Source organism: Anser brachyrhynchus (assembly GCF_964034855.1).
Source record: "Anser brachyrhynchus genome assembly, chromosome: 4".
Lineage (NCBI taxonomy): Eukaryota > Metazoa > Chordata > Aves > Anseriformes > Anatidae > Anser > Anser brachyrhynchus.
The window spans coordinates 71436876-71463686 of NC_137698.1; the positions used below are offsets into that span (position 1 = coordinate 71436876).

General features: G+C 39.2%; 1 protein-coding gene across 4 annotated transcripts in view; it reads left to right on the top strand.

Annotated features, from left to right (window-relative positions):
* FAM53A (family with sequence similarity 53 member A) overlaps positions 1–26811 on the top strand; it is a 70050-nt gene that overhangs the window by 8249 nt on the left and 34990 nt on the right. For 3 of the 4 annotated variants that reach the window (XM_080590619.1, XM_080590621.1, XM_080590620.1), the window contains exons 2-4: positions 12736–12988; positions 20577–20631; positions 22919–23721. In XM_080590619.1, coding sequence (XP_080446745.1) covers positions 12911–12988; positions 20577–20631; positions 22919–23721 — 936 coding nt within the window. In that variant the 5' untranslated portion in view covers positions 12736–12910. The remainder of the gene's footprint in view (positions 1–12735; positions 12989–20576; positions 20632–22918; positions 23722–26811) is intronic. The other variant, XM_080590622.1, reaches the window with a different exon arrangement.

Below are 26811 nucleotides of genomic sequence, written 5' to 3' on the forward strand. Positions count from 1 at the left end.
GCTTCTGTGAGCCTTGTCTCTCTTATGGTTGTTTGACGCAGCTCTGGAAGTACTCATTGTTCTTTAGTCTCTGTTCCTGTAAACCTTCAGAATAATCTACATCCCTGCTTTCCAGCTACTTCATCAGCTTTGCCCTAATTGTTGCATTGTTTATGGTCTCTACATGTACAGCAGTTTGCCCTCATCACCCAGATACAGTCAAGTACAGTTAAAATTTTGATGTACTTGGTTACAAGGGGTAATAATTTCTTGTAAGCATTTTTTTTACCTTTGCATGCTCTAAGGAGACAGACATCCATCCTTGGATGTCTGGACATCCAAGACAGACATGCATCCTTGCTGCAGTCTTAAATTGAGAAGAGGCTTAAAAATGCTGGTAATTCTTCTCTAAAAATGTTTCATGTTAGTCCGTAGAATCCTAGCTAAGTGTACTTCAGTGATCACTTCTAACCTCCAATGTGCTGACAAAAGTAAGGCAGCATCTCTTGGAATCCAGGGGTTAAACACAGTGTGGATGGTGAAATGTGTATTGAATATAGCTTAGGTAGTTAATATGTATTTGTATTTTGATTAAATAATATATAGGTTTTATGCTTAAAAATAAGGGTGTTTTGTTTGCTTATTTGCATAACAGTGGCTTAAAATAAAATCACTACATTACCTCCTCAAACTGTTAATATAGAAATAGCTCTGTGCTGTTATCCCCAAACTTCTTTTTTTTTTTTGCCGTGGAGTAGTAGAACTGAGAAATACTTCCTCAAAAAGGTGGTGGTGTGCTGGGAATGGGGGTGTGTGCAAAGTGGGGAATAACACTAACACTATGCTTATGTGCAGCATTTGTGCACTCACAGCAAGGAATATCCCTGTTCCTGTCCTCAGGTTAGCTGCCAGTGTGGGATTTGCTTGCTTACTTCTGACACCTACAGCTGAATTAATTGCTCCAAGCTCCTTAGTACTTGAGAAACATGGATTTCGTTGGGAGGATGCTTTTTTCAGGTTTATTTAGCTGGATGCATCCTGCTGTTGGTGATGCTGTTAGACAAGTTGGGCTGTGGAAACTGCAACTGAGGTTGGTGCAGTGGGAGCTGTGTGGGAAATGTGTTCAGAAAGTCTTTTTCAAGGTGGGGTAACACTGGGTTGTGTAAGGCTTTTCTGTATTAAGTGTAGGTGCTCAATTTGTAGTAGTGTATTCAGCAGCAAAATAACTGCTTATCATTGAATCTAAACTTTGTCTTCTAGGTTGCACTACAGAGAGCCTTAACATACAAATATATACAAAAATTGATTAATTTCACTGTTTTCTGACATAGCAAGACATGCATAATTCTTCAGTTGGAAGCGAGATTAAATTCAACGTACCTTGTTTGTCAAAGTCTTTATTAAATTAAACTATATTAAATGAACTGGATTAATTGCAACATTTCAAAGCAGCACTTGGGTTTCAAATGAGCTGAATTGAAAACAATATTTGGCCCTAGTGATCTTGACTGCCCATAAGCACAATTTCCAGCAGGAGTTTAGAAATTGTGAGAGAAGGCTGGGGGTGACTGAGGCCGTTCCTTCCCTCTTCCCCGTTTCTCAATCGAGCAGGATCAAATAAAACCAAACCTGTTTGTAAATTCTGACCTAACTGTTAAACTGAACAAACTGAAGTAAATGCTTCTTGCACCTGCAGAATAAGCTGCAGCTGTCAAAAGCTTGTTTATCCCTGACATACTCTTTGGGTCCAGGTGCTCAGCCGTTGACTTTGCTCTATCTCAGTGGTTTGGCATTTCAGAACTTCAGCAGAAAACATTTTACTACTGCCTTATGCAGACTATGGCATGTTTAACCTTTGCTAGAGTGAGGATGCCAGAATCTCAGATGTAATTTCAGAGGCTTATTTAAAAGTGTTTTTAGATGAAAGCACACTTTTTATCAGTATTGAAAGACCTCATTTGAAAGGCTGAGAGTTTTCAGGTGAAGAACTGAAAGTACAAGCTTGCATCTCTCTTGCTGTTGACTTTATATGATAAAATCTTTACTGTTTTGTCCTTCAACTTGGTTACCAGAAGCTGATCTTGTCAGAACAGTCATCTGTAAACTAATTGCCCAAGTGAGAGGGGGACGTTTCCCTTTTAAACGCTCCTGGTCCTGTCCTCTCTTGCAGTGCTGCCTGTGGATGTGTGCTTGACTTGCTAGTCAAGCAATTTACCTGCCACCATTTAAAACTGCCAGACTTGTGTCCTACTCAGTAAAGGTTGGAACAGAAGGCTTTCCCCTTCCCCTACTTACACTTCTTACTTAGCATTTTTTGGCTCAACTAAAACTGAGTTACTGTGCCCTATACTACCTGAAGTACAACCCATAATCCACATGTACTGGTTGGCACCTTGTGTGCACTTGCTTTCCATACAGGAGTATGGTTTTGCATTAAGGCTTGGTACCCTGCACGGGGTGAGTAAACATGATTTGGAGTCCTAGAGACTTCTATGAATCGACTTTGGCAAATGAATCTCTCCACAGACCTTGCTTGTAGAATCAGTGAGTCATTCGTTAAACAGCTGATAGTGGTGAGGTAGTGCTCGCTGAAAAGCCTGAGACTTTCCACCAAGCAGAAGGCTGTCTTTCAGTATTAAAAAGCAAAAAAACCAAACCGATTCAACTTCTACGGGTGTTCATTTTAAACCATTTTTCCCTGACTTGGCACAGCTGTCTTCTCTTACATGGTGTAACTTCCTTTGTCACAGGAAATTTAATTCATGTAATTATTACAAATGCTTTTCCTGAATACCTGCTGCAGTTTTGTACCCCTTAGTTTGTGTCTTGAGCCCGTAACAGCATTTTCTGATTTCAGCCTCAACACACTGAACAGCTGGATGCATGGACAAAGTTCCCTTGCTTTTGGAATGCTCTGGTGAACTAGGAAAGCTCGAGCTGCATAGCTCAACTGAATTTGGTTTTATTGAAGTAGCTTAATAAACATGGCAAGAGCGATGTCCCTGATTACACAACAAGCACCGTCTAAACTGAACGTTGAAAGTGTACGCAATATCAATGTCTGTACTGCTTTCCTTTTTTTATTTCATCGCGTGACTATAGTGAACTTTAATTTATGGTCTGCTCATGCTTTGAGCATTTGTGGACTGTTTCTGAGGGCTCATGTTGCAGAGCAGTATATATATGTAGCGTGGACCTACTCAGAGACATCAGTATTCAAAAACCTATGGGGATGTGCAAAACAGAAGTTGAAAACCACCAAATTAAGACAAGAAATGCAGTTTAGCACAGTAAGCAGCACCAGCAACAACTTTGTCAAGCCAGCATTTAGTTTTGGTATCTGTAATGTGATGTCTGACACCTTTGTTACAGACGACTCACGCTGCTTAAAAGCTGAGGGCAATGTTGGGTTTTTCTGAGCTCTAATGGAAGAGGAAGCTAGATGGGTGTTACAAAACCTGGTCTTTCAGTGTGCTGTCTCCTAAAGTTCTTGAGGTGGTGTCTCTTGTCAGATGAACTAGTTTCTTGAGTAAGAAATTAGATAGCCATGATGGAGAACAAGTTTGGGCCAGGAAAGGGAACTTGCGTTGTTATGCAGCATAACTCATGTCTGCTCAATGCGTTTCTGTGCTCTTTCAAGATAGATGATATAGCAGAAAGCTTTAACTTTTACTTGCATAACTTGTGTGGAAGCTTGTAGAGGACTTTGCTGTTGCGTATCTCTACCTGTAACTTGCTTTCTTGTCTTAGACTTCTGGGTTTTACATGAAAATGCAGTGTATTTGTCATAAACTGCCAAAATAAGGATACATGCATACTTGTGCTCATTTGGTACAATTACAAAATGACCTTCTGGAGAGTTATAATTTTGAGACAAAGATTGAAACCTTCCTAAATTAGGTGTAGTACTCAGAGAGAAATCCTGTCCTAATTCTCCATATTAAGAGTGGTGAGGCTGGGGCGAGTGTTCTCCATGTTGTTGTAAGATCTGAGATGCATGGATATTTACAGGACACTGCTAAGCACTTGAGTTCTAAATTTAGCAGTATCTTTAATTCACCAGCTGTACTATTTATTGGAAAATATTCGGACTGCTGCAGGTTCCTTGTTTTTAACTTCCATGCTTGTATGCGGGCTAATGTTAGGGAGACTTCCCTGTGTGCAGATTATACAGCTCATTAGATCTCTGAAATGCCATGAAGTAGCATCTTAGCACAAATGTTTTTCACCTGGCCTGAGGCCTACAGCAAGAACACTTCACACTTGGGATCATAAAAACAAACTTACTAGTTGGGCTTTTTATTTTAAACAAATGAACCAGATGTCTGAAACTCTCCAGAATGAACCCGAAGGCAAGTAGGAGGAGGTTTAATAGCTGTGTGTGTTTTGGGAGCAGGGTGTACGGGAGAGATCTGTATAATCCCTTCCCACCAAGCCCATGGGGTCTAGTAATATATCTGGTAATATACCTTACTACTGATTTCAGTCTGTCATGGGTGTGCAGCAAGCACTGTCACTACCATACAAGTTAGGGGTCAGTGCTATGGGTTTTTCAGGCCTGTTCTTAAAGCATATACCTGTGTAACTTCTCATTTGAAGTGCAATCACTAAGAGAAAGTAGGTGATACTATTACTTACCTTCAGTTTTTCCCCTGCCTTTTCTCTAATTGGAGTGAAGCAAGTACCGCAGTAGTAGGGCTGGTTCATCTTATTACTCTTCACAAGCTTTAGAGTGAAATACAGTCTTCTGGGTCTCATGTAATCACTATCACTTGCTTTAGTGGGAGCATGGTAGGCTTAGGTTGGTATGCACATTTCTTCAAACACTAATACTGAATAAATTACTTGTAGTGAATCTGAATTTTGTCTCATTTGGTGCATTCTATACTCAATGACGATCCATTGGTTTTAAATAGAACAAACAGAATACTTCTAAAAACAGTATGTGGAGAGGGGAAGACCTGGGCTCCAAGCTTTCAGTAATGTCGCAGACTGTAAGTAAAAGTAATGCTCTTTATGTGGTGCTTGCCCACTAGGTTTTGATTTGAACTACTTAAACAGGCAATAATACCTAGTTTGAGCTAGTATGGTCTTAAACTAAATGTGCTAATAGTCATTATTTCATAATTATAGCTAAAGCAAAGGGCTTGGAGTTTGTGTGTAAAAGCCTCAGTGGAGCAGACTTCCTGTTCCTCAGCACTATATAGGACTGTGTCTGTGCTTTCTGCAGTCGTGCTGAGAAGGAGGAAAAAGTCAGGCTTGCACATTGCAGGGAGGTGACAGGTCATGGGCTAACGCTGATAGCAAATTCAAATGCAACTCCAAACATAGTATAATTTTGCTAAAGGATGTATGTATCTTAAATCCTTTAGCAAAATTAATGGAAGCCTTGCCTGTATTTAAATAGTGGTACATTATTAGAAAAAGAAAACATAAGTACCAAAAGCATTTTGGTATGGGATCAGACACAAGGCACAGCTCATCTGTTTTCTGGTCTGACAAAGATACTTCAGAAGATGCAGGATAACATCACATCTGTGATGTGAATGTTTGTCTTCCTGAAGTCTGAAAGATGAGTTTAAACCTGGGAGACTGAGACTTCATACTGCTGTAAGCTGGCAATAATAAAAGCTTTAACCTTTGGCATTGGGTTGAGTTCTGCACCTTAGTTTTATGTGGTGATACATTACCATATGACCTGGAAAAAGTCTCTTGAGCTTACTTCACCACTGCTTCCATTGTTTTGAGAAATAGGTTTCATAACATCCCCCATCTTCGCCCTTCCTTCTCCTTTCTGGAAAGAGACTCTTCCTGATTTAAAAATAAACCCAAACCACCTGATAGTAACTTGAGAAACTAAGGGTAGTATTTCTTACAGACAACAGTTCATTTTGTAAAAGAGTAAAATCTTCCATTTCTAAATCAAATTTTATGAAAAGAGTTTTAGGCCTTCTTTTCTATGTATTTCTCGTCCAAGCTGGATGGGTCCTGCCTGTGAAGGAGAATGTCTATACTGAAGTATCACCTTTAACCTCCTTCCAGCACATCATCTGGCTGTGAATTTTGCAAACTGGAAACCACCACCTTAAGCCAGGATATTCTTTTTAGTTTAATTCTGGTGCTTCTGCTTGCAGATTTTTCTCCATCTCACATGGGAGCCTTTGAACAAGGTCTGTTTTTTCAATCAGAAAACTCTGAGTACTTCTTGTTCCCTTTGAGTTCAGAGGATTTGCCAAAACATGTTGCATTTTAAGTAAGAGTCCAAAGGCTGAATTTGATGGTTGTGGCTTTGCTCCTTCCTCACAGGAGCTCTCACATCTTAAGTGTGGGGTTTAGAGTATAAATGAATGTATGGGATGCGGTCTTATTTTAGTAACAGTTCATATTTTTGTCAGAGCTGTCTCAGTGACCAGTTGGTGTTAGAATGGTGATGCTTTAGGATCAAAATGCAGTGAAATCTTGGCTCCATTATAACTGTTGCATTTGAGGCAAGTGGACCTGATATTTACTCTTTTATCACTGGAGGCAATAACAATCCAAATCCTAGTTCTTCAGCCTTAGGATGCTAAAATATAGTCCTGTCTTGCATGTTAAGTGAGGCATGTTCTTCTGTGGACTGTTTTGAGCTCCTTATATTGCTTATGCTTCCTGAGTCTGTGGAATATCTAAGAAACCTGAATCTAGTGTCCGTCCTTTAATATAAAGGATGCCTTCTAGCATATTTTTCTTGCCCTTTTTCTGTGGTTTTCTGGTGGAGTTGTGGCAACCATAATCCAGGCTTGAACACCTCATAATGTTGAGGCTTTCTTCTAATAAAAACTGGCTTATGAAAGAATTGTATAGAGAAAGCTGAGAGATTCTGTAGCTCAAGGAATACCTTTTTAGTCTTTAAAAAAAATCTCTGAACTGTAAATGTTGCAACTAGCTTATCTGGCTTCATTTTGTATTCTAGTATGTGTAGGGGGTGGTGTTGGTCCTTGCTTTTTTTTGGTCACATTTGAACTCTTCAGGGAGCACTACTGTTTAAACAGGATTGCTAGACAGTTATGTAATGACTTTTATAGATTACAAACTATGGTTATTAACCATATTTTCTTCACCCCTTTTGGATCAGAAACTTAACTTTGTCATTCTAATACATTATTTTTTTGCTTTTTGTAGAGAACCTCAGAAATCATCAGCACAACAGGGTGCTAGTTAACTATATACAAAGAGAGGACCCCTTAAGTATAGCATGCTGGAATAACCTGGAGATTGGGGCGTTCACCTCTAGTACCTGTCCCCCTGAAACACTGATGAATAGTTCTATAGTTGCAGGAAACTTTCTAATTAAAGCACTAGACTTGATTTGGAATTTTGGAAGGCTTCAAAGTAACCCCTGCAGATTAGTGCTAAAAAGAGCAAAAGTCCAAATTTTCTTGAAATGCCTGCTATCAAGAACCTTTCTGGGTTAAAAGTTGTTAATAATAGACTTATGTTACAAGGAATGCTTAGCCTCCCTGTGAACTTCTTAGCACTGTGGTAAATGTGTCATTTTAAGAGTAGACTGCTCTCTTTTCATTTGGAAGGCAGAATTTTGCATTGCAAGAAACCAGATATTATGTAGTTTCTTTCAGATGTCATAAAGTATTAGTTTAACACTTTCTAAAAAAAAAACTGGTCTTGTAGTTATGCTTGAAGCAAGACTAAGTTGGGATGGGACACACAATGCTCTGTTAAAACTTGATTGGTTTTCTGTGATGTTTCAATTTTGAAATGTTTCCTGGATGCTGTGAAAAGTGCCAGGAGGCACAAATCACAGCATCTTTCATCTAGAGTCTAGTAGCAAAACCATCTAGATCTGGAGTTAGTACTGCTGGGGTGATTAGCTGCTTTGGCTTGCTGAAGCAGAGATAATATTTTAAAGGACCTACTTATCCGAATTGGAATTTTGACTCTAGCTAATCCTTTTCTTCTGCTGGGAGCTGGCTAAGTATGTCTTTATGGGATTGTTGGTAATAAGGGCTCCATGTAGCTCGCGGAACAAAGAGTAGGAAATAATATGAAAGAAGAAAAAAAGTTAATGACCTACAGTCTCATTGGGCAGTATTAGTCCCATAGGCAGAACTGTGGAATTACAACCATCAAGAGACACCTACATTAGTGTTATGGGGAAATCATCTAAAATCTTGTGATCTTTTCTTTATCCAAGATGGAACTTCCAGAGACAGAGAAGAAATTGTTAGAAGCGTTTCAAACAAATGTAAATTTTCCCAGCACGATGAGCTGTTGCTGGAACATTGTGTCCTGCAGGATGCAGAGGAGTAGGAGTGGGTTGGAAATGAGTCTGGCTGCCTTGTTCTCTTAGAGCCAAGAAGAGATTTTTGAATTGGCTTTATATTCTTCAACAGGACTCTTCATCGCTTTGAAAGTAGGTTGTCAAATTGGATGAGCCTCTGGCATCCTCCAGTTGACTGTGGGGGAGAATCTGTATTTTTAGTATTTTTCCCAAAAAAGACCCTGGTGACATCACTGAGAAGATGCAGAATTTGTGACATGCGCGCTTTTTCTCTCTGCCCTTAATTTTGGCAGAGATGTTGCAAGACATTACTACTTGTGGCTAAAATTTAAGAAATAAAACCTCAAACCCTCCTTTCTTTAATAGTGCTATAGAAATATAATAATAAAACCTCTTTCCTTTAGTACTGTACAATAACAAATTACATTCTTCTCAGACTTCAGAATATTTGTGTTGTACAACGGAACTTTAAATCGGAGATAATGGTGATGCTGATTCCATCACAGCTCATTCTCAATCTCTGAGGAATGTTAGCTTTGGCTTGCTGTTGTATTTGGAGTCTTTTTGTATCCCGTTCATTTTATTCCTCTCTGTTAGTCTGTCTTTTAGTAAGGAAAATAGCTTCTCTACCTCCACCTCTCTCACCTCCCACCCCCCAGCTTAAGGCCATCCCAGTAAAATTAAGTCTCTTCCAGGACAGAGGGAGGCTAACGTCTTTTGTCATGCATATTTGTCTTGGATGGCTCAGCTTTCTCACTTCTTACCTAATCAGGCTCCATTAAAGGATGGTGTGCTAAGGGAAGGATGGCCGTAATCTCGTAGGACCTGATCCAATTTGGACCTCCAGGAGCTGCTATTATTACCTTGAGGCTTGGAGGGTCTCAGCAGCTGAGGCACGCAAGTTCAGACACTACCTGTCTAGTTTTGGTGACAGCAGAGATGTGCATGTTTGGGTATGCTTGTGGCTTGCATAGGAAGTAGGGTATGCAGTTGCAATGGTAGACAAAACTCGATTGTACTAAGAGCCATGCTGTGAAGCAGCTGAAGAAATGCAAATGCAGCAGGATCCACGTTTCCCTAACAGGGATGGTCAAAGGGTTTTCCTATTACTGAAAATCCAATTAGTTTGAAGTGCCAAGCAGTTTGAGAGGGATTCAGCCTGATGAGCGTAAAGGGCATTATAAGGAGAGACTGGAAAAGAAAGTTAGCTGCCTTTAAACAATTCTGAGAAGAGCATGGTTGGAAAAAGTACATAAAATGAGCAGCTTACTGTCTATGTGGGTACATTAAATACATACCACAGCAGAGGATTTTGAAACAAAAAATACCCAAAAATGCAAAAAATACCATGAGGAATTTTCTTTAGTATATGGAAGGTAGGAGGTATTGAGGGTCAAGGGCTTGTAAGACTTGAAAATGCTGTAGTACAGATATATTAATGAAGCCTTAAAATGACAACACAGTGAAGCTAGAGTGACCTGTAAGAATCTCCTGTTTACTAATTAATAGCTGATGTTAATTAGCGAAAATGAGAGAAGCAATTCCTTGTGGAGCATCAGTAGCTCAGCTCCAGGGAACTCGGCCTTTGGTCGCTGAGGCTGCAGGGCAGGCCTCACATCGCTTTGTGCTCCGGGTTGGGCTGGTCAAAGGGGCATGAATTGGAAAAGGAAAACTGGGGCTAAACGTGTTCAAACCTTGTTTTGGAAGGGGAAAGCTAATTCCTAGCTACAGGATAATCTGTTTGTCTCAGTGTGGAAAATGCTAGTGTCATATAGCTTTCCCTTTATTCTCTCTGAACCCGTAGCTGGGCAGGAACCTCAGTCAGCAGTGTCAGCTTCCCACAGTGTGCCCACACAGGCATTTGTGTCCAGTTCATGGCAAACCAGGCCGGGGAACTGATCCAGCTGGGAAACCTTCTTTACCAGGGAAGAGGAGGTGTTCTTCTTTTTTATCCAGCTGTAAAAATGCCTTGATTTAGTAGTAGCACTAAGACCTGTGCCATACTGGGGGTGACACATAGCCAGAGGAAGGAACATGTTGGCAGTTGTATAGCAGAGTGGTGGCAGCTAAGGCATGTCAAGGTACATCGAAGTGCAACCTAGAACAGCTTTCATCTATAAAATGCGGAATTTGCTTCCAAAGCGTGCTTCTGATCTGAACTAAAACTCGTACTCTTAGTCTGTGCTTAGTATTATATTAGTATATTAGATTAGTATTATTTTAGCATTGAGAAATGGAATGTGCTGATGGGAGGAGCAGTAGAACTTCTTTGATGGAGCATATCTCATTTTAACACCAAATGAAATACAACTGTGAGTGGTTAAAATGAGAAGCATTTTTTGGAGTCTCCATTTCTCTTGTGTTCCAGAGGAGAGCACAGCACCTGGGCCTGAACAGTTGTAACTCTGGAGTGTTACTGTCAGCATCTAGTAAGGTTTAAGAATGTGGATGGTAATTCAGTTTGAATCTGAAAGCGCTGTGCTGCCTCCCCGTTATCCTTGTGTGCAACTGAATGTGTTGGCTTGTTAACTGAAGATTAATACTCCTGCATCTCTTTCCTTATTTTGCTTTGTGTTATGCACACTTACATATCCAGTGAAATGTTTGAAGATTAGAAGAACTAGGCGAAAGACAAATACATTATTATAGTTAATGGATCAAAACCTTGTTCCTACTGTTTTTGATAGTTTTATTGGATTTGCTTTCTTTCCTTTGTGGGGAAAAACTCAAAAGCTTGATGCTTAGTAATTAAACACCTGCTGAACTTTTCAGCTGTTTCTTTATAGTAGCCTCTTAGCTGCAGAAATCTTAATCCTCAAAATGAATTTGGCAGCCCTTGTGCCAGTTACTGAGTTCTTTGGTTTCAGTATATTTTCAGTCTGTATAAAGACAATTTTTGACCTCCAGTCAGCCTTTTTTTTCCACTTTTATTGGGGATTTCTAGATCTAGTTCAAACTTTACAAGATTTAAAAGGGACTTAAAAGTCCCTTTGCATTACAATACGCTGTACTGTTTTGTTCGCACATTTGTCCTTCAACTTGCTTACCATTTCATGAATCGCTTTCCATGGCAGATGCTTACTTTGGAAAGGGTTTATGTAATTTTTACCACTGAGCATGAACTTGTGCTTTTGATATTTGACTGTGTAATTTCAGAACAAGATGTAAATATTTCAAATCTTTGGGTGCTTTCTGGAAAGATACTACATATTCAGTAAAAGTAGACCGATGGAGACTCCAGAAATCCAGCTAGCATTATGTCTTGTTGATGAACGTTTGTAAGCATTGCATCTTGTAGTAAATAAAGCTAGATATAAGCAAGGATGAAAGATGAACAGGAATTAAGATTTTTGGGGACAGCTCTGAGGCTAATGGGAGACCAACACAACAGACTTCTGTGAAGGTGAAATAATCTATGGCTAGCATATGAAATATTTGAGGATGTACTCAAAGGCAACAGGCTTAAAAGATAATCTAACAGTATCATTAATACTATTAATATCTTAAAGTTTTAGATGAGTCCATGACCCAAGTTAAACCCAAGTGACTTTTTTTCTCTTGTTACTACTGGTTATTTAAGCAGTTATTAAGTAACAGTGTGGAAAGGATGGAATATTTTACACAAACATTCATTTTAAATGATTATTTTCTGGTATTCTTCTACTATATATCTTAAAATCTAGCAAAGGAAAACAAACTTCCTCAAAGATTTGTTGCTTTGTTTGAATTTGGCAGTATGTGTGTGTGGATTTCTTTAATTCCATAAAGATTTGGTCATGAAACACTCTCAACCAATTTCAGTCATAGGCAAGAGTGGTTAATGCAAGCTGCTAATGGATCATCAGCATGAGTTGGGTAAAGATGTTTTTGGTAACACAACAAGGTGGAGTTACTGGAAGAGAAGTTCCTTGAAATTATTGTGGAGAAATCGCGAATAATACTGGCAGAGACTTAGTTTGGAAAGCGACATTCGTTTGGAAGCTAATTTGAGAATGTTGAGGATAGGAAGAGGCAGCCAGTGAACTTAGTGCTCTTCATATAAATAGAACATAGAACAAAGGTATCTAAGCCGTAGTCTGTGATGCTTTACATGTATGGTAATCCATCCTGCGTTCCAACTTCAGATCTGATATTTGCTTAGATAGCAGTTACAAAGTCTTTATTTAAAATAACAGGCAATTCGTTAAAAGTAGATGATGGTATGGGAAGTTGATAGAGTACTTGAGCTACCCACTGCTCTGCTTGTCTTTAAAAAGGGTTTAGGGATGAAACAAAATGGTATAAATATTGCTGAACATACAGAACAGAATGGTAAGTATCTACATATTTCATAGGCCATGCTAGATAAGACTTTAGTGGTAGCTTAAATGAGGGAAGAAAGTTCGTCTTCCTAGTCCAAACACAAGTTTTGTTATGACACCACCACTAATGATGATGTAAGCAATAACTCTTCTGACATGCTCCTTTTTCTGCCTCAGTTTTACAGAAAAGCAGACATGATACATTGACAGCATTTGGAAATGAACTTTGGCAATAAGATGGAAGCATAAATCTCGACTGTTAACCAAAACAGAAATGGCTCACGAGTACTGAAACAAGACACTGAAGAACCTCTAACACTTCCCTGTGAGCAGTGGAAAAGGAACAACTACAATGGTAACACTAATAACAGAAAAGTTGCAGAACCAGAGCTTGGATGATCTGACGTGTAAAACGTACAATATTAATCTGGTAAGGATGTATGAAAATAACATGTAAATGTGAAATGCAAAGTAGTTCAAAGGTAACTCAAAACTGCACAACAGACTCAAGAGTGTAGATCAGTCAGAATTCAGCCATTTGTTAAGAATGCCTTGTGATGTGGATGAAAGTTTTAAGGGGAAAAGTGAAATTTCAGTGTGTGGTCCTCTTTGGAGAGATGCTTCCTTATTGTAATAATCATTTAATCTTAGTTTTGTTTAAATAATTAGTCTTAGTTTTGTTTATTTAAATGGCTGAAAGCCTGTGTACTCAAAAGAGCTATCAAGGCTTTTTGGTTGTCTTTTTTTCCCCTAACAACACAAATACTAGTATTTGTTCAAGCTTTCTTCTCTTTATGTAGGCAAATGCTAGATATTTGACAACATTTAATTACAAAAATCAGTGACCACTATGTAGGTAGCAATCAGCAGTAGGCAAAAGGAGAACAGATCATCTGTTGAATACAGCTGAACTGAAAGGTTGCTGACTACCAGCCTGATGTACACCAGTAGATCCTTGCTGTTGAAGGTGTCAGATGGCTGGTTTGCTCTGAGAAATTCTGTAATAGTTAGTTTGCTTCTGCTGACTTAATCTGTGGGTCTGCTATTCAAGCATAGTACTCAAACCGTAAGGAATCTATTCTCTTCAAGTCTTATTTGTGAGATGAGAGAATCTATACTTCAGAGGGAGTTTAAAGAAAAAAGTGCAAAGTAGTCTACCCCTTAATCTTGTGTTTGTACCTGAGAACCACGAGACCATATTCTGCATGTAATGCAAAGCACTGTAGCACTGCACTAGCCTCACTAGCCTGCTTTCATGGACTTCAATTGCAGTTCTGCAGATCCAACTCTAGGGTACTAATTGAACAACAAAAAAAGTAAGTAATTAATGGCTAAATGTCAAAGTGTTGTTCAACTCTAGTTCTTTTATTTAAATACCAGGTAACACGAGCATTGAACCTAAGGCGTGCTCAGTTACTTCAACAGTAAGACTTCCTCCTGTGTTGTAACCTGTACTTCAGTAACTAACCAGCTTCCATAGTTACTCCACAAGCCCAAACCAGGTCAGTCATATACTGAATATAGTGGGGGTTGTGCACAAGTACCTCTGATTCTTAATGTGAAGTGCTTGACTCTTTGTCCACCTTAGAGAAAAGCACCCGTGTTTTGTGTGCACATGTAAAACCTGACACAAAAGTAAGGATGTCTAATAGCATACATTCATCAAAGGATTTATTTTTAAAGCTTGAACAGCTCCACTAACGGTTCTTCCGATAACTTACTCGGTTTTAGTTTCTTCACCCTAAATATGTACCATTCTTGAAGGCGTATGTAAGGTCTTGAACAGAGGGTAACTCTTAAAATAGAAATGCTTGCTCAGCTTGCATTCGTTTCAGCTAGCATGATGAAGCACTTGAGATACGCAGTTTGTAGGGGAATTTGCTGTTGTCTCGAGCTGGCAATTTTGTGTTATTTCTAGCTAAATGCTAGGCCTAGATGTTGGCAAGTGGTGGCCTGTATCCAGGCCATAGCAGTGCTTGTCTCTAAAACTGTAGTGGCAGTTTGTAACTTCTAGTTTGAGATGCTAAAGTTCACACTGTGTTGAAAAGTGAGCTACACTTTTACTGATGGTCACTGCAGGTTTTGGATCAGAGGCTTGGAAGGGCAGAGAAGGATGTATTACTGCTTTACACTGTATGGAGTCTATACAGGAGTGTGCTGTCATGCTGTCACATGTTGTGACTTGGTTTTTATTCCTGTCCTTAGGAGTATTTAAAATTAAAACAGGGAGAAAAGCAGGGAGAATGTCTAGAGTGGAATGGCAAACAGTATCTTGTCACTGGCTTCATCCTCTCCCTTCTTCCTTCTTGTCCCCATTTTAAACCATCAAGGAATTGTTTTTCTAAATGCTGTATTCCTTGATGAAAATGGGCTCTGAGGCTAGGGATAGGTTCTATCTCTACACAATGGCAGCTTGAAAAAGTGTGGAAATTGCAAGGTGAGCTGTGGAAATGCAGTAGCATGTGTGAATGGAGTTGTGCAACTAGGTTGCTCCCTACAAAAAAAGGATTTACGGGAGCAAATGATGGCTGCTTGAACAAAACTTGAACCTAATATGGTCAAGTGCACTTCTTTTCACTAGTAAAGATTATTGTTAAATTTTAATAGGCGGAAAAAGACTAAGTTAGTGTGTGGGGGGGTGAATCAGCTGTAGCACACTGTACTTTTTAATACATTCATCTTAATGCTGTAGTTTCTTCTAATAGGAGTAGCTTTAGAGCCATTCTTTAAATGGTCTTGCCTGCACCTTCCATGATGTGCTGGCACAAAGTTCTGTGGGACAATGCAGTGAATCATCTTTTGAGCTGATTGAGGATTATGAGTAACCTCTCTTGCTTGGGTTAATGTTAACCCTTATCAGTTTCATGATCCCTTTCACAGTGCATCTGTACAAGTGCATATCTTGGCATAAGTAGATAAAATAGCTGGGGAAAAGGTGAAATTGAAAAAGTTGGTTTAAGCTGACTTGAAATGACCCTGAGACAAAGTCTAGACTTGGGCTTTGGGAGCCTACTTGGATTCTTTCAAGCATATAACTTCTGGTGGTCTCAAAGACCTTTCAGTACCCTCAGAAAACTGTTTTTTGATCTTAAACTTAGATAGGACAAGCTTCCAGAACAGCTTCTCTGCTGTGGGTGGAGTAGGTTACTCCACTGGGGGTAACTGATATGGAGTTGTTACAACTTAGACTGTTAGAACTCACTGAAGTTAATGTGTTTTTTTTTTTCCCTAGCAATATAAAGAACCTGAAAATGATATTGTGGGGTGCTAAATACAAAGGAAGTCAGTATTAGACTTGTGGAGGTGGGGAGGAGATTGTTTCATTGAACATATGTTCTGATTCACCCTGATCTGGGGGACTTCTAAGGCTCTGGCATGACTTTCTCTCTTCCTGTACACTTTTGTGAGAACATAAAAAGACTGTTATAGATTAGTTTTCATTATGAGTTAAGTCTTTGTAAGAGTGAAGAACTCTTCTAGCTGTATGAAGTATTTCACTAGTTCATGCAAAGAATAAAAATTTGCCTTTCCCTTGTAACCACCTGTATGAAAAACAAAACTGCTTGTATTCAGCCAGAGGGGAAAAATAGGAAAGTAACACAGCTCATAAGTTAGTTATAAAAGAAACAAATTGCTCTCTCCAAGCTGTTTACTTTCTACCTATCATTCTCTATAAAGATAACATCCCTGGAAGTGCTCAAGGTCAGGTTGGATGGAGCCCTGGGCAACCTGATCTAGTGGGTGGCATTGTTGCCCATGGCAAGGGGGTTGGAACTGGATGGGCTTTAAGGTCCCTTCCAACCCAAACCATTCTGTGATTCTATGGTAACATACGTAGGACATAACACACTCATTTGTGTAACCTGTACAATGGCCAAGTATCTTTTTTTACCTGTGGCCTGAGTATGTTGTAAAATACCAGCTGTAGCTTCTCTTACTCCTCTGTTAACCAACATACTAACTTTCCAAGGCAATGTAACACATTTGATCAGTTTGTGCTCATTTACATTGAACAGGCTTGTACTGCACCTGCCTTTGGTGTGTGTAGGGGGGAAAAAGGCAGTTGCATTTCCTGTTGTAGAAGCAGGAAGGTTGTCCTGGTTGGGGCATTAGGTTGTCCTAAGCTTTCATCTGAAATAAGCATTGTAGCTGAAAGAAAGTGGAGCAGTATCCATGGTTGGTTGACCACCTCAACACTAAGATGTTGCATAAACATGTTGTGGCTTTCATGACTTGACAGCATTGTGAAGTCAAACATCTCCAGACAAGCATTTGTGGAAGGAAGAAGCTCTACTGTAAATCCCCTCTGTGCATGTGAATCTTTATTTTTAATTTTTTATGAAGCTGATTTATCTTGAAAGACTCAAAATTAGGATGTCTGCCTTGGATGGAAAGTCACTGGTGAAAAGATGTGAGGGCTGGGTCAAAGATGTGACATGAATGCTTCTTCAAATGCTGATAACAGGTCAAATGTTTCTCCTATCTGGTCATACATAGAAGGTGTTTGGTAGAAATGGAAGTCTGATGTGTAGGCCTGTCACATCTGTGTGATGGTGGTTAAATTTGTACTTGAATAGTAAACTCTGGCTTTCCTGTGGTTTAGGAAGAATGCCAACAAGTTGCAGGAGTTCCAAATGCACTTGGGAATTGCAGAAAATGTGTTGAAATGACAGAAGTTAATTTTAAGGTTATGAAGATCAGGCAGTAACTGTAAGGACAGAACTGGCTGTAGAGTTCTTGGTACAGTTGGTTGGAGTGGATGTAGAATAGCCTGAATTATTTTTGTTGCAGTTTTTGCTAGCAAAGCACACTCTGATATTACTAATCTATTGTATCATCTATGTACCTCTTCCATTTACTCAGTTCAATACTAGGGTGTTTTTTAAGTTAAATATTTTAACCAAAGAACTGTCTCAAGTCATACAATGCATTTTCATCTGCTTCGAGCATAATCTCTCCAAACACAAGAGGTTCTACATTTAAAATAGGACTTCGAGACCTACCTTCTTGCATGAAGCAAGCAATTCCAACCTCAGGTGAAGCTTGTGGTTTCATTGTTCTGTCTCTCTTAACTATCTTGAAATCTGCTTTTTGAGGATTTTTTTGAGGCATCACTTTAAAAAAAAAAACAAACTTCAAAAAGCAATTGTTGGAAGATGAACATGCATAAGCTCAAGTCTATCAGGAAAATGACCTGGTTGAATAACTTAACCTTATTCTGAAGAAGCTGTCCTCTACACGGAACTTAGTAGACTTCCCTATTGCTTTGTGACCTCTGCTTATCTTTTCTCCAGTATAATCATAAAAGAATAAAAAGGCTCTTCATTCAGGAAGCTTCAAGCAGATCTTAACACAGAAGAGAGGGACTGGGGGAAGGTGGTGTGTATAGCCGATCCTGGAGAGCTGATAAACTGGTTCAGTGCCCTGTTGCAGTAAATCTAGTGAGATGTCTGCCATGTTCTCTAAAGATAAAAGGTTCCTAACTGCAATAAACAACTTACAGCCTCATAGGTTCTACTCAAGTTTGGACTTCCAGACATCATTAAAATACACTAGCAGATAACGCTTCCAAGTATCTTTTAGTTTCAGTTCTAGAAAGCCAAGTACATATAAGGGAGATTCTTCACTTATTCTCCCCTTAGTTGCTCCCTTATTTCACAGCCTCAAGTTTGTACTGGAAATGATGCACCTTCTCCCTTCTCTGCGTACAGTGCCACTTGGGATGCTTAACGAGGCTTTTCGGTTTCAATCTCCAAAGAATTGGCACTTTTTTGTAATTTAACAGGGGTCTGTATAAACGCTCACATCACAGAACAAATTGTAGTCGTAACGTGTATTTCTCATAGAACTGAGGCCTAACTTCCCTAGAAGCTGATCCGAAGTAGCTCTGTGGATGGGGTTGTTGGCAATTAAAGAACATTGCAGCCATTCCTTGTACTACAGCTAGTCTGTGATCCAATTTAGAAGGGATTTGAAAAAAAAAACGCTTTTTTCAACTGTCAGAGATGCAGTGGAGTAGTCTTTATTTGTTGGATGAGGCTTTTTAAGGTGGTTAGAGAGCAGCAGATAGATACCTGAAGAGGACCTTGTGAAAGATGCATTTGGTTGAAAGTCTTTGTAAAAACTAAATAGCAATTTAACGACTGCCACACAGGATTGTCTTCAAGGTTCTTTTCTTTCTAAACATCCAAGATCTTAACCTCAATTATTAAGGATGGTTAAAAGACTGTGCACACAGGCTAAGTCATTCTTATTGTCCTTCTGTGTGGTTTGAGGTGCTCTAACTTTAAGACTTCTCAACATGGAATCTGGTTCCAAAAATTGATTTTTCCTTAGTTATAATCTGGTAGTTGAGTAGATTGATCTGGGAAAACTGTAGAGGGAGGAATTTACTGAATAACCTTATATTTAAGTATCTTTAATTTGACAGTCTTTGTCCTTCAGAGATGGCTGAAATGCAGCTATTACTGCTATCTCAGTGTGCTCTTGTTCTGCATGCTATCTTTGTAGCTGTTTAGAGTAAATCATTGCTAGCTTTATTAATGTTTGTACTATATAACCGGCAATGACAGTTAAGAAAGGCAAGATAGTAAAAGTGATAGCTCCTGCTGTCAAGTTTCATACTTAAGTCATATGAGAAGGGCTAACCAGCTGCAAATCTGATGGAGTTTCAGATTTTTGCTGTGTCCTTTAAGTATTTTCTTTAAAATGAAGCATCTGTAGATGCAAGCATTAAGTAAAAGTTGTGCAAAATAGCTTTTCATATATGCAACTGTTGACAAGAAATAAGATTAAAAATCTGGTTGCTGTCTGTCCTTTCATCAGTTCTTTCATTCCCTACCTCTAAAACAAAACCACCAAGGGAATATTGCCATAGCTCAGTGTCTGTACATTATATGAGGAATTCAAGGATTTAAATACATCACTGGTGTTCGATTTCTGATGTAGCAAGAAAGGAAAGCTTTGTAGCCCAAGGATGCTTGTTTAAAAATTAACTTTGTATGTGGAAAGGAAGTCCGTGTATAATACTATCATTTTCTTTGGCTATGCACAAAAAAAAGGTTTATATAAAATGTGTTGCTCTTTTAAAGCAGTATTCTTCCCCATCTTGAGTTGTTGGAGGGTACTAAAGAATGGTCCTTGGGATCTGATGGGGAGTTAAGCCATTTTATTTAGAGTACTTTATTTGTAGGAGGCCAGATAGCAAGCTGTTTGCTTGAAAAAATCTAGGCTCTCTAAGAGACTTTTGTGTGGTGATATTTTCTAGGTAAAATTAGTTAAGAAGATGGAAAACATTCTGCATACAAGCCTGTATTACTGTACAGGCACTACTGACTAAGCTTAATCTTAAATTCTGATGGCCTTTACACACTTTACACACAAACCTTGTCTTAAGGTATGGCTTTTACAAACCATCAAAAACTTAGTCTGCAAAAGATGAGTTTTGGACAGGAGAGATTCTTACGGCTTTTATACCTTAAGAAACCAAGAAAACATTTTGAAACGCTTTGCTCTGTTGATTTTAAGAAAACTTAAAATGCTAGTAAAGCCTGCTTTGAATAATGTTCATGGTGGGGACCCTTAGTAGTTTCTATAATTTAAAGATGTGTCCTCAGTTTAAGGTGAAGTATTTTGCAATTCATCCTTAAGATGGAACATGGAAACCCAGTTGTCAAATTGTAGTTTCATCTCCATTGAAATGAGAATTGAATCAAAGCTTTTTCACTGAGGGTGAATTATCTATCACTCTTAATTTTGAACTTTGTATACATGGGCTAATGTTGCAACTCTCAAAACAGTTTGATACTTGGGATATTTTCATAATACATTCTGATTTCACTTAGATTTTTCTTAGATCTGCTCTTCAGGAACTCCTTTAAGAGAACCAGCAAAACCCAGTCCTTTTAGGGAGGTTGTTAGAGGCACATATAGGGAAACTGAAAACTGCATGCGTTTTCCTTGAGGTGTGTATGCTGACTCTTTCACGCAGTTAAAACTTTTTTTCTGATTGATTTCAGTACTCATCTGAGAAGCTGAACAAAAGTGGCAGCTTGTTCCCTTTCGAAATCAACGGTAAGTTCTTCAGAAACCTTAGCTGTGTTTTACTGAGGTAATTGGTATAGCAAGCAGCCTTTCTTTTGTAAATAAGGTGAGGGGGATGGAGCATGCTGTTGTAGAGCCTGCTGGTTTAAGCTGGTCTCTGAACAATGCTGGGAATAGCTGGTTGTTAGTTTTGTACTTGTGATCTGCTTTGCATAGTAAAAGCCCTCGTAACACGTTTTTGTTCAATATCTGCTATGGTGTACAGGAGCCCAGCAGTGGTGTTTTTCATGCGAAACATCCCTTCAGGCTTTTCTGCTGCAAGAAAACTCACCTCTTTATGCACCTTCTTGTGTACTTTGCCACACAGAATCTGTCTAGCATGATGCAAAGCATAAGCTGAAGCCCAGTGCCTTGGGAGAAGTGCATCTAGCTCCCCCACCCACTCAGCATCCCCTTGGTCTTATTAAAATAAGAGTAAATTTTACCTAGCAAAACCAGAAATGCTATTTACTGATATCTAAACTTTGTACTGCCTTATTAAGGGATGGATTTGAAGCTTTGCATGTTCTGTCCTGTCTTTAAGCATGGACGATTTTTTTTAATGCATGGGATTCCCCTTAAAATGTGATACTTGGTTTGTGTGGCCTTCCAAAGGGAAATGGTACTTTATCTTAAGATACCATTTTTGGTGCCATGTAAATGATGAGAACACATGTGCAACTTTTAACTTTTTTTACAGTAAACTTAAAACTAGCTTCCTAGCCTAGAAGAAAGCTTCCTAAGGATTTTTTTTAAAAAAATCAGGCCAGTCCAAGCTAACAAATCATCCTACAGTAGATACAAGGAGTTTCAAACAGTATCTGGATCCCATTGTGTTGGCTATTTTACTTGCATTGAATTATGGATGGTCCCTGCCTTGAAGAGCTTACATGCTTAAGGCAAAGCACAGTATGTGGTTGTACCCATCTGAAAGAATGGAGAAGGAAGGACAGAGGAATTCTAATAAAACATGTTGTTTGAATAGGCCAGCTGTCTGCACAGTTAAATGATTTTGAGACAATAGGGTGTTCTTTAAATAAGATCCAAATAAACAGGATAATCCATGACATACTTTGGGCATGGAACATGTACAAGTATTTGGGTTTGCAGTTTTTAAAGCCACTCAGCGTATCTTTTATCTGTTGATTATTCTAAAACTTGGTTTGGACAGCCAACTGTAAAAAAAAAATTCTAATATTTAGGCTATAGTCTAGGTTTTCAAAATAGGTCTAGAGAAAAAACTTGATATTTTAAATAATATTCTTTCTTTAGGCCTAGGATAAGTGAAACTTTCTTGGCTAATTGGTTTAAATTAGCAAATTTGCTAACCAAGCATGAAACGTTGCTAACTGGCCAACAGTTTTGCTGCTTTTCAATTTGCAAATCCAAAGTCTGCTGCAGTTCTTCTTACACTTCATTGTATAATGTGGAGGAACAGCTGTAAAATGTGCCGAATGTTCTCAAAGAAATGCTTTACAAAGGAGTGAGAGGCTTCGCTGGCAGACTTCTTTTAACCCAGCACTGCCACTTCAGATGAGAAGCTGTGCACTGTGTTATGTCTGTATTCACAGTAAAACTTGCAGGAGGTTCTTAAGGGATCCTTGCTTTATTTTATGCGTTGAAGTAAGATTTTTTTTCCTGACACTTTGAATATGAGCAAAAAAGGAAATACTCCGCAGTCTGAAATAACTTTATACTGTTTCTAATTTAAAGAAGAGCTATTCACACCATGGAATGTGAATGCTTGTCTCTTTGGAACTTTTCTATTAGTAAGGTGTTCTAAATGGAAAAGCATTACAGCCAAATGAAGGACAGCAGTCTATGAACAAATTACCCTGCTCCTTTAAATACAAAAATGAAAATCCCTGATGGGGTCTCACAAGGCTTGTTAATCCACTTTGGTTCTGCTTTAGGTTCAGTGCTGCAGGTTTTAGTTAGGGTACATGTTGTGCACTAGGAACCAGGTTAGGAAGCTGTTACTGTTGCTTACTGCGGAGAAATAGTGCTTTAATACTTCAATGTACAGCAAGAAGAACTAACAAGGTACACATGTATACTGGATTGGCTCCTGAAATACTTAGAAAGTTCCAAAACATGAAGACTACCTTCTTTACAATGAATATGTAAATATATTCTGAAATTTTGATGATGACCTGGGTATTTGTGGTTTATGTTTCTAAACCTGAGTTTGAGTCCTAGTTTTACATAAACTAGGCTTAAAACGAGTAGTCTTTTTCCTTCCCTTTTTCACCCATATCTATCTATCTTTTTCTTTTAGAAGACAGTCCTTGGAAAGCTTTAAATGGGGGATGCCCAATCCAGACCGACCCAACGAGGAATTCGGCCTACCCTTTCCCTGTGTGCCCCTTCAGCACCGGCCCTGCCAGTAATGGTGGCCTGCAGTGGCAGCAGGAACCCTCCAGTACGTCTATGGTGTCAGGCTGGATAAGCGAATTAAACCTGAACGAAAACTCGGGTCAGCCCTTGGCACCGCCGACGAAACGCCATTGTAGGTCCCTCTCCGAGCCAGATGAGCTGGCTCGCTGCCGATCGCCCTGGAAACCCGGCAATTCAAAGGTTTGGACTCCCGTGTCAAAGAGACGGTGTAACAGCGGCGGCAGCGCTACCTTGCAGCGCTGCAACAGCCATGGAAGTGCAACCTTGCAGAGAAGCACAAGCATCAGCCTGCCCCAAAACATACTGTCGCTAAATAATGTCTTCACGATCACCAGCTTCAATACATCACCAGTACCCAGACCTTCCTCCGCCAGCAGCGGGTTTGTGGACAGCAGCGAAGGAAGCACGAGCTCGAGTACCCGCTGGAATTCCGGAGGGCCTTGTGACTTTAACCCAAGGCGCCGCCTCTCCCTCTCGCAGGAGCACATCACTGAGACAGGAAATCTCTTGCCTTCAGCCAACAGCACTCCCACCTCCACCCCTGAGCTCAGCCGGCGTCAGGGCTTGTTGAGATGCCGCTCTCAGCCTTGTGTCCTGAACGAAAAGAAAAGCCGGCTAAAGCGCAGACGGGAGGAGGATGTACGATGGAACAGGCCATCGTTAGACTTTTTTAAAATGACACGGGTGAGATTTTACTTTCCTCAGTGTGTGTGAAAGGATGTGTTGCAGAAAGGCTATTTGTAGATAAACCAGAGTAATTTCTAGCTGTTATATTTGCTTGGGTTTTAGTACTGATACATACTAACTTCAGCAGTACAGCAGGGATCTTAGACTTGCCTGTGCTATGCCCTATAGTCAATTATTTACTCTTTCCTGAAGTCCAGTCTGTTCAATATAAAATACAATGAGCTATGAAAAGGAATGGCTTGAAGCAGAGGCCAAATTAAAATGGCTTGTTTTTAAGATGCAAGTAAGCCATGGGGAAGGGGTGTAAATAGGGTAGCAAAAAAGTTAGGCCACTGTGTTCTCAGAGAGCAACATACAATGGTTTGTCATCTTGATGCAAATCTGTTTGGTTAAGCCTCCCATTATGATGTGAGTAATTCCATTGAACTAAGTAAGAGCAAGCAAAGACTATTAGAGAATTAACTTTAAGAAACTGCTGATAACCAGTCAGAAATGGAAACTATGGTCTAATATATCAACTATATATGCTCCATTTCAATAGAGAAGTGTTTTACTGTAGTTACTCAAAGCTCTACTCCCCTCATGTAGAAGTAAAGATGCTGATTTAAAAACCAACTTCAGTTTGTGCCTGTACTTGCAATACAAATGCATGTGCACAACTCAAACAACTAAATTTTCAAAGCTTCTGTGTCCACAGAGGTAACTGTTAAGAGGTGTGAAATTGAGTCACATTATGGTCAAAGAACACTTTGCACTTGTGAGTGTGTAGCTCAGCTGCCTTCAGTAGGTACCAGATGGGAGGCTTTTGAGTAGTCCTCTTAAGAGGTGTCACACTAGTGCTGAGGAGACAGTTTGCAGAAGTAGCAATAAAAACGTAAGGAAGAGAAATAGTTCTTCACCACTGTCCCTGCATCCGATGAACTGTCTTAAAAAAAACTAGCACTGAATCACTGAATAGAGTGGTTAAACTGCGGTACCTGGATATTAGTAGCCTTTACATAGAAATGTCTGGGGAGAAGTACTAGTGAAATATTGAACTGTCTGCTGTGGAGTGCTCACTGAACTAGCAAATTTACTTCCGCTTCACTTAGCTAAAAGTCTGCATGACAGCATCTGTCCTTCTCTTCTACCTCTGTAAAACAGCTTCCTTAATAGCTTAAAGGACTTTCTTCTTTGGTAAGCGATGCGGAATGAGTAAACAAGAAGCTTGTTTGTTGACAAGGTTGGTAACCAGTTCTGTTCTAGATATGCCTAGACAACATTCTAGGTTTTGGTCAAGATGCAAGTTTACTACTTAACTAGTTAGGTCTTATGTGTTTCTTCGTGTTAATCACCGTTGAGCTTAGGTTGCTAATGTGCTCCAGAAATATTAGTGGATTTGCCTTCCAAGTTGCCTCTCTGCTCTAATGCAGATTCCTTTATTTAAACTGATTATAAAACTTAGAAATTGCTCCTTTCTAGGCTAGATGAGCTTGAAGAATGCAAGCAGCTATAGAGATAATACTCAGTGTTTCAAATGTTTTGTTTGTCCAGATGTTATACTTTCTAAATAATCCATATGATACTGTATCTGGAGAAGACCTGGTATAGTCCATGTCTACAGAAAATTTTTTAGCTATTTAAATTTGCTGGTGAGTTTAAGAGTACATGAGACTAATACTCAGGCATTCTTGATCACTTTTTGCTGTCAGACCTGTTTTGAAAGCTGTTTTCATGATAAGCTGAGTATTTTATGCAGCAAAGTTCACTCTGTGGTGTCAAGGCTCGATGGGGTTGGTTTTGGCTGTTTCAGTACAATCTTCCTATAAACTGCTATAAACTTCCTATAAACACAGGGATACTGCTGTGTATTAAAGGTACAAAGTATAGTTTGGAAAACTAATTGTCTTTGAAATGAGCTAAACACTAATGAAAACACTTTTAAAAACTCAGCAAGTACTGAAAATATTCCAAAAATGGAATTAAGTTTTCAAGAAGTTTTATGTTCTAGAATGGCAGTTTACTGAATCTTAAATTGTTACAAATTTCTTTCATAGCCTGCCTTCTCCATACCCAAACTCCTGGCAAATGTATATGCTTTGAGACTTATATTGTAGTCTTAAATTATTGTTGTCTTAAACATTTCTTTATAAACTTTAACAAAATTACTTCTGTGCAAATTATAAGCTAATACTACAGAAGACTTGCTCTGAAGTGTCATATAAGGAGACGTAGATGTGTCCTACATCTGCGTGTAGCTCAGTGAAGAACAGGACTACGGTAAGGAAAAGTTCAGTAAGGCCTCTTTCATGTATTTTGAGGGCTCCTTATTGTTTCCAAAAATACTTCCTCTGTGATTTCAAATTCACTTCTAAGTCAGTTTATGAAATATCTACGTGAAAACAAGTGTTCTTAAGGATTTGTGTTCTATGCTTTATTGCAAATGTTTTGATATCCTCATATCTTTGTAAAAGCAAAACTTGTCAAACATTTGCCCAAAAAGCAGGTCAGTAATCGGGTAATTAGTATTGCTTGTGTGGAAGTCATAGTTGACCCATGTTCTGATAGATGTGAAGGTGCAGAGAGAAGAGTTCTTGCTGTACATAGCAGTGCAGTACTGGAGCCACAACTGTGTGAAGACCAATTTCTTGGGTCTGCAGCCATTTCTCCCAACACTATTTGAGTCCCGAGAGGCTGGCATTGGAACGCCTGCCAAAATTGCTCAAGGTTTCTGAGCTTGTAGTTCTCTCAAATCAGTATGTATCATAGCTAAATGACGTACCTTAACCTGAAGTAAGTTCTGTTGTTAGGGTATGAAGTTCTTGAATAGCTGTGTTTGGGTGAAGCGTGACGGAGTTGTGTGTGTTTTCTAGCTGAGGTCTAGCAAACATACTGGCTTGATGCTGGATTTACGAAGTATACATGCTAGAAAAAACAAAATAAACTAATTGTGAAAGTCAAGTTTGCTGTTTCCAAGCCTAAATAGAGCTCATAGACTAAGGAGTTTACTCACCTATCTCAAGTTTCTGTACTTGTTTACAACTTTCTTCTTCTGGTATTGCCTCTTTAAAATTCAATGTTGTGTTACCATTTAAAAAGGAAAACAGG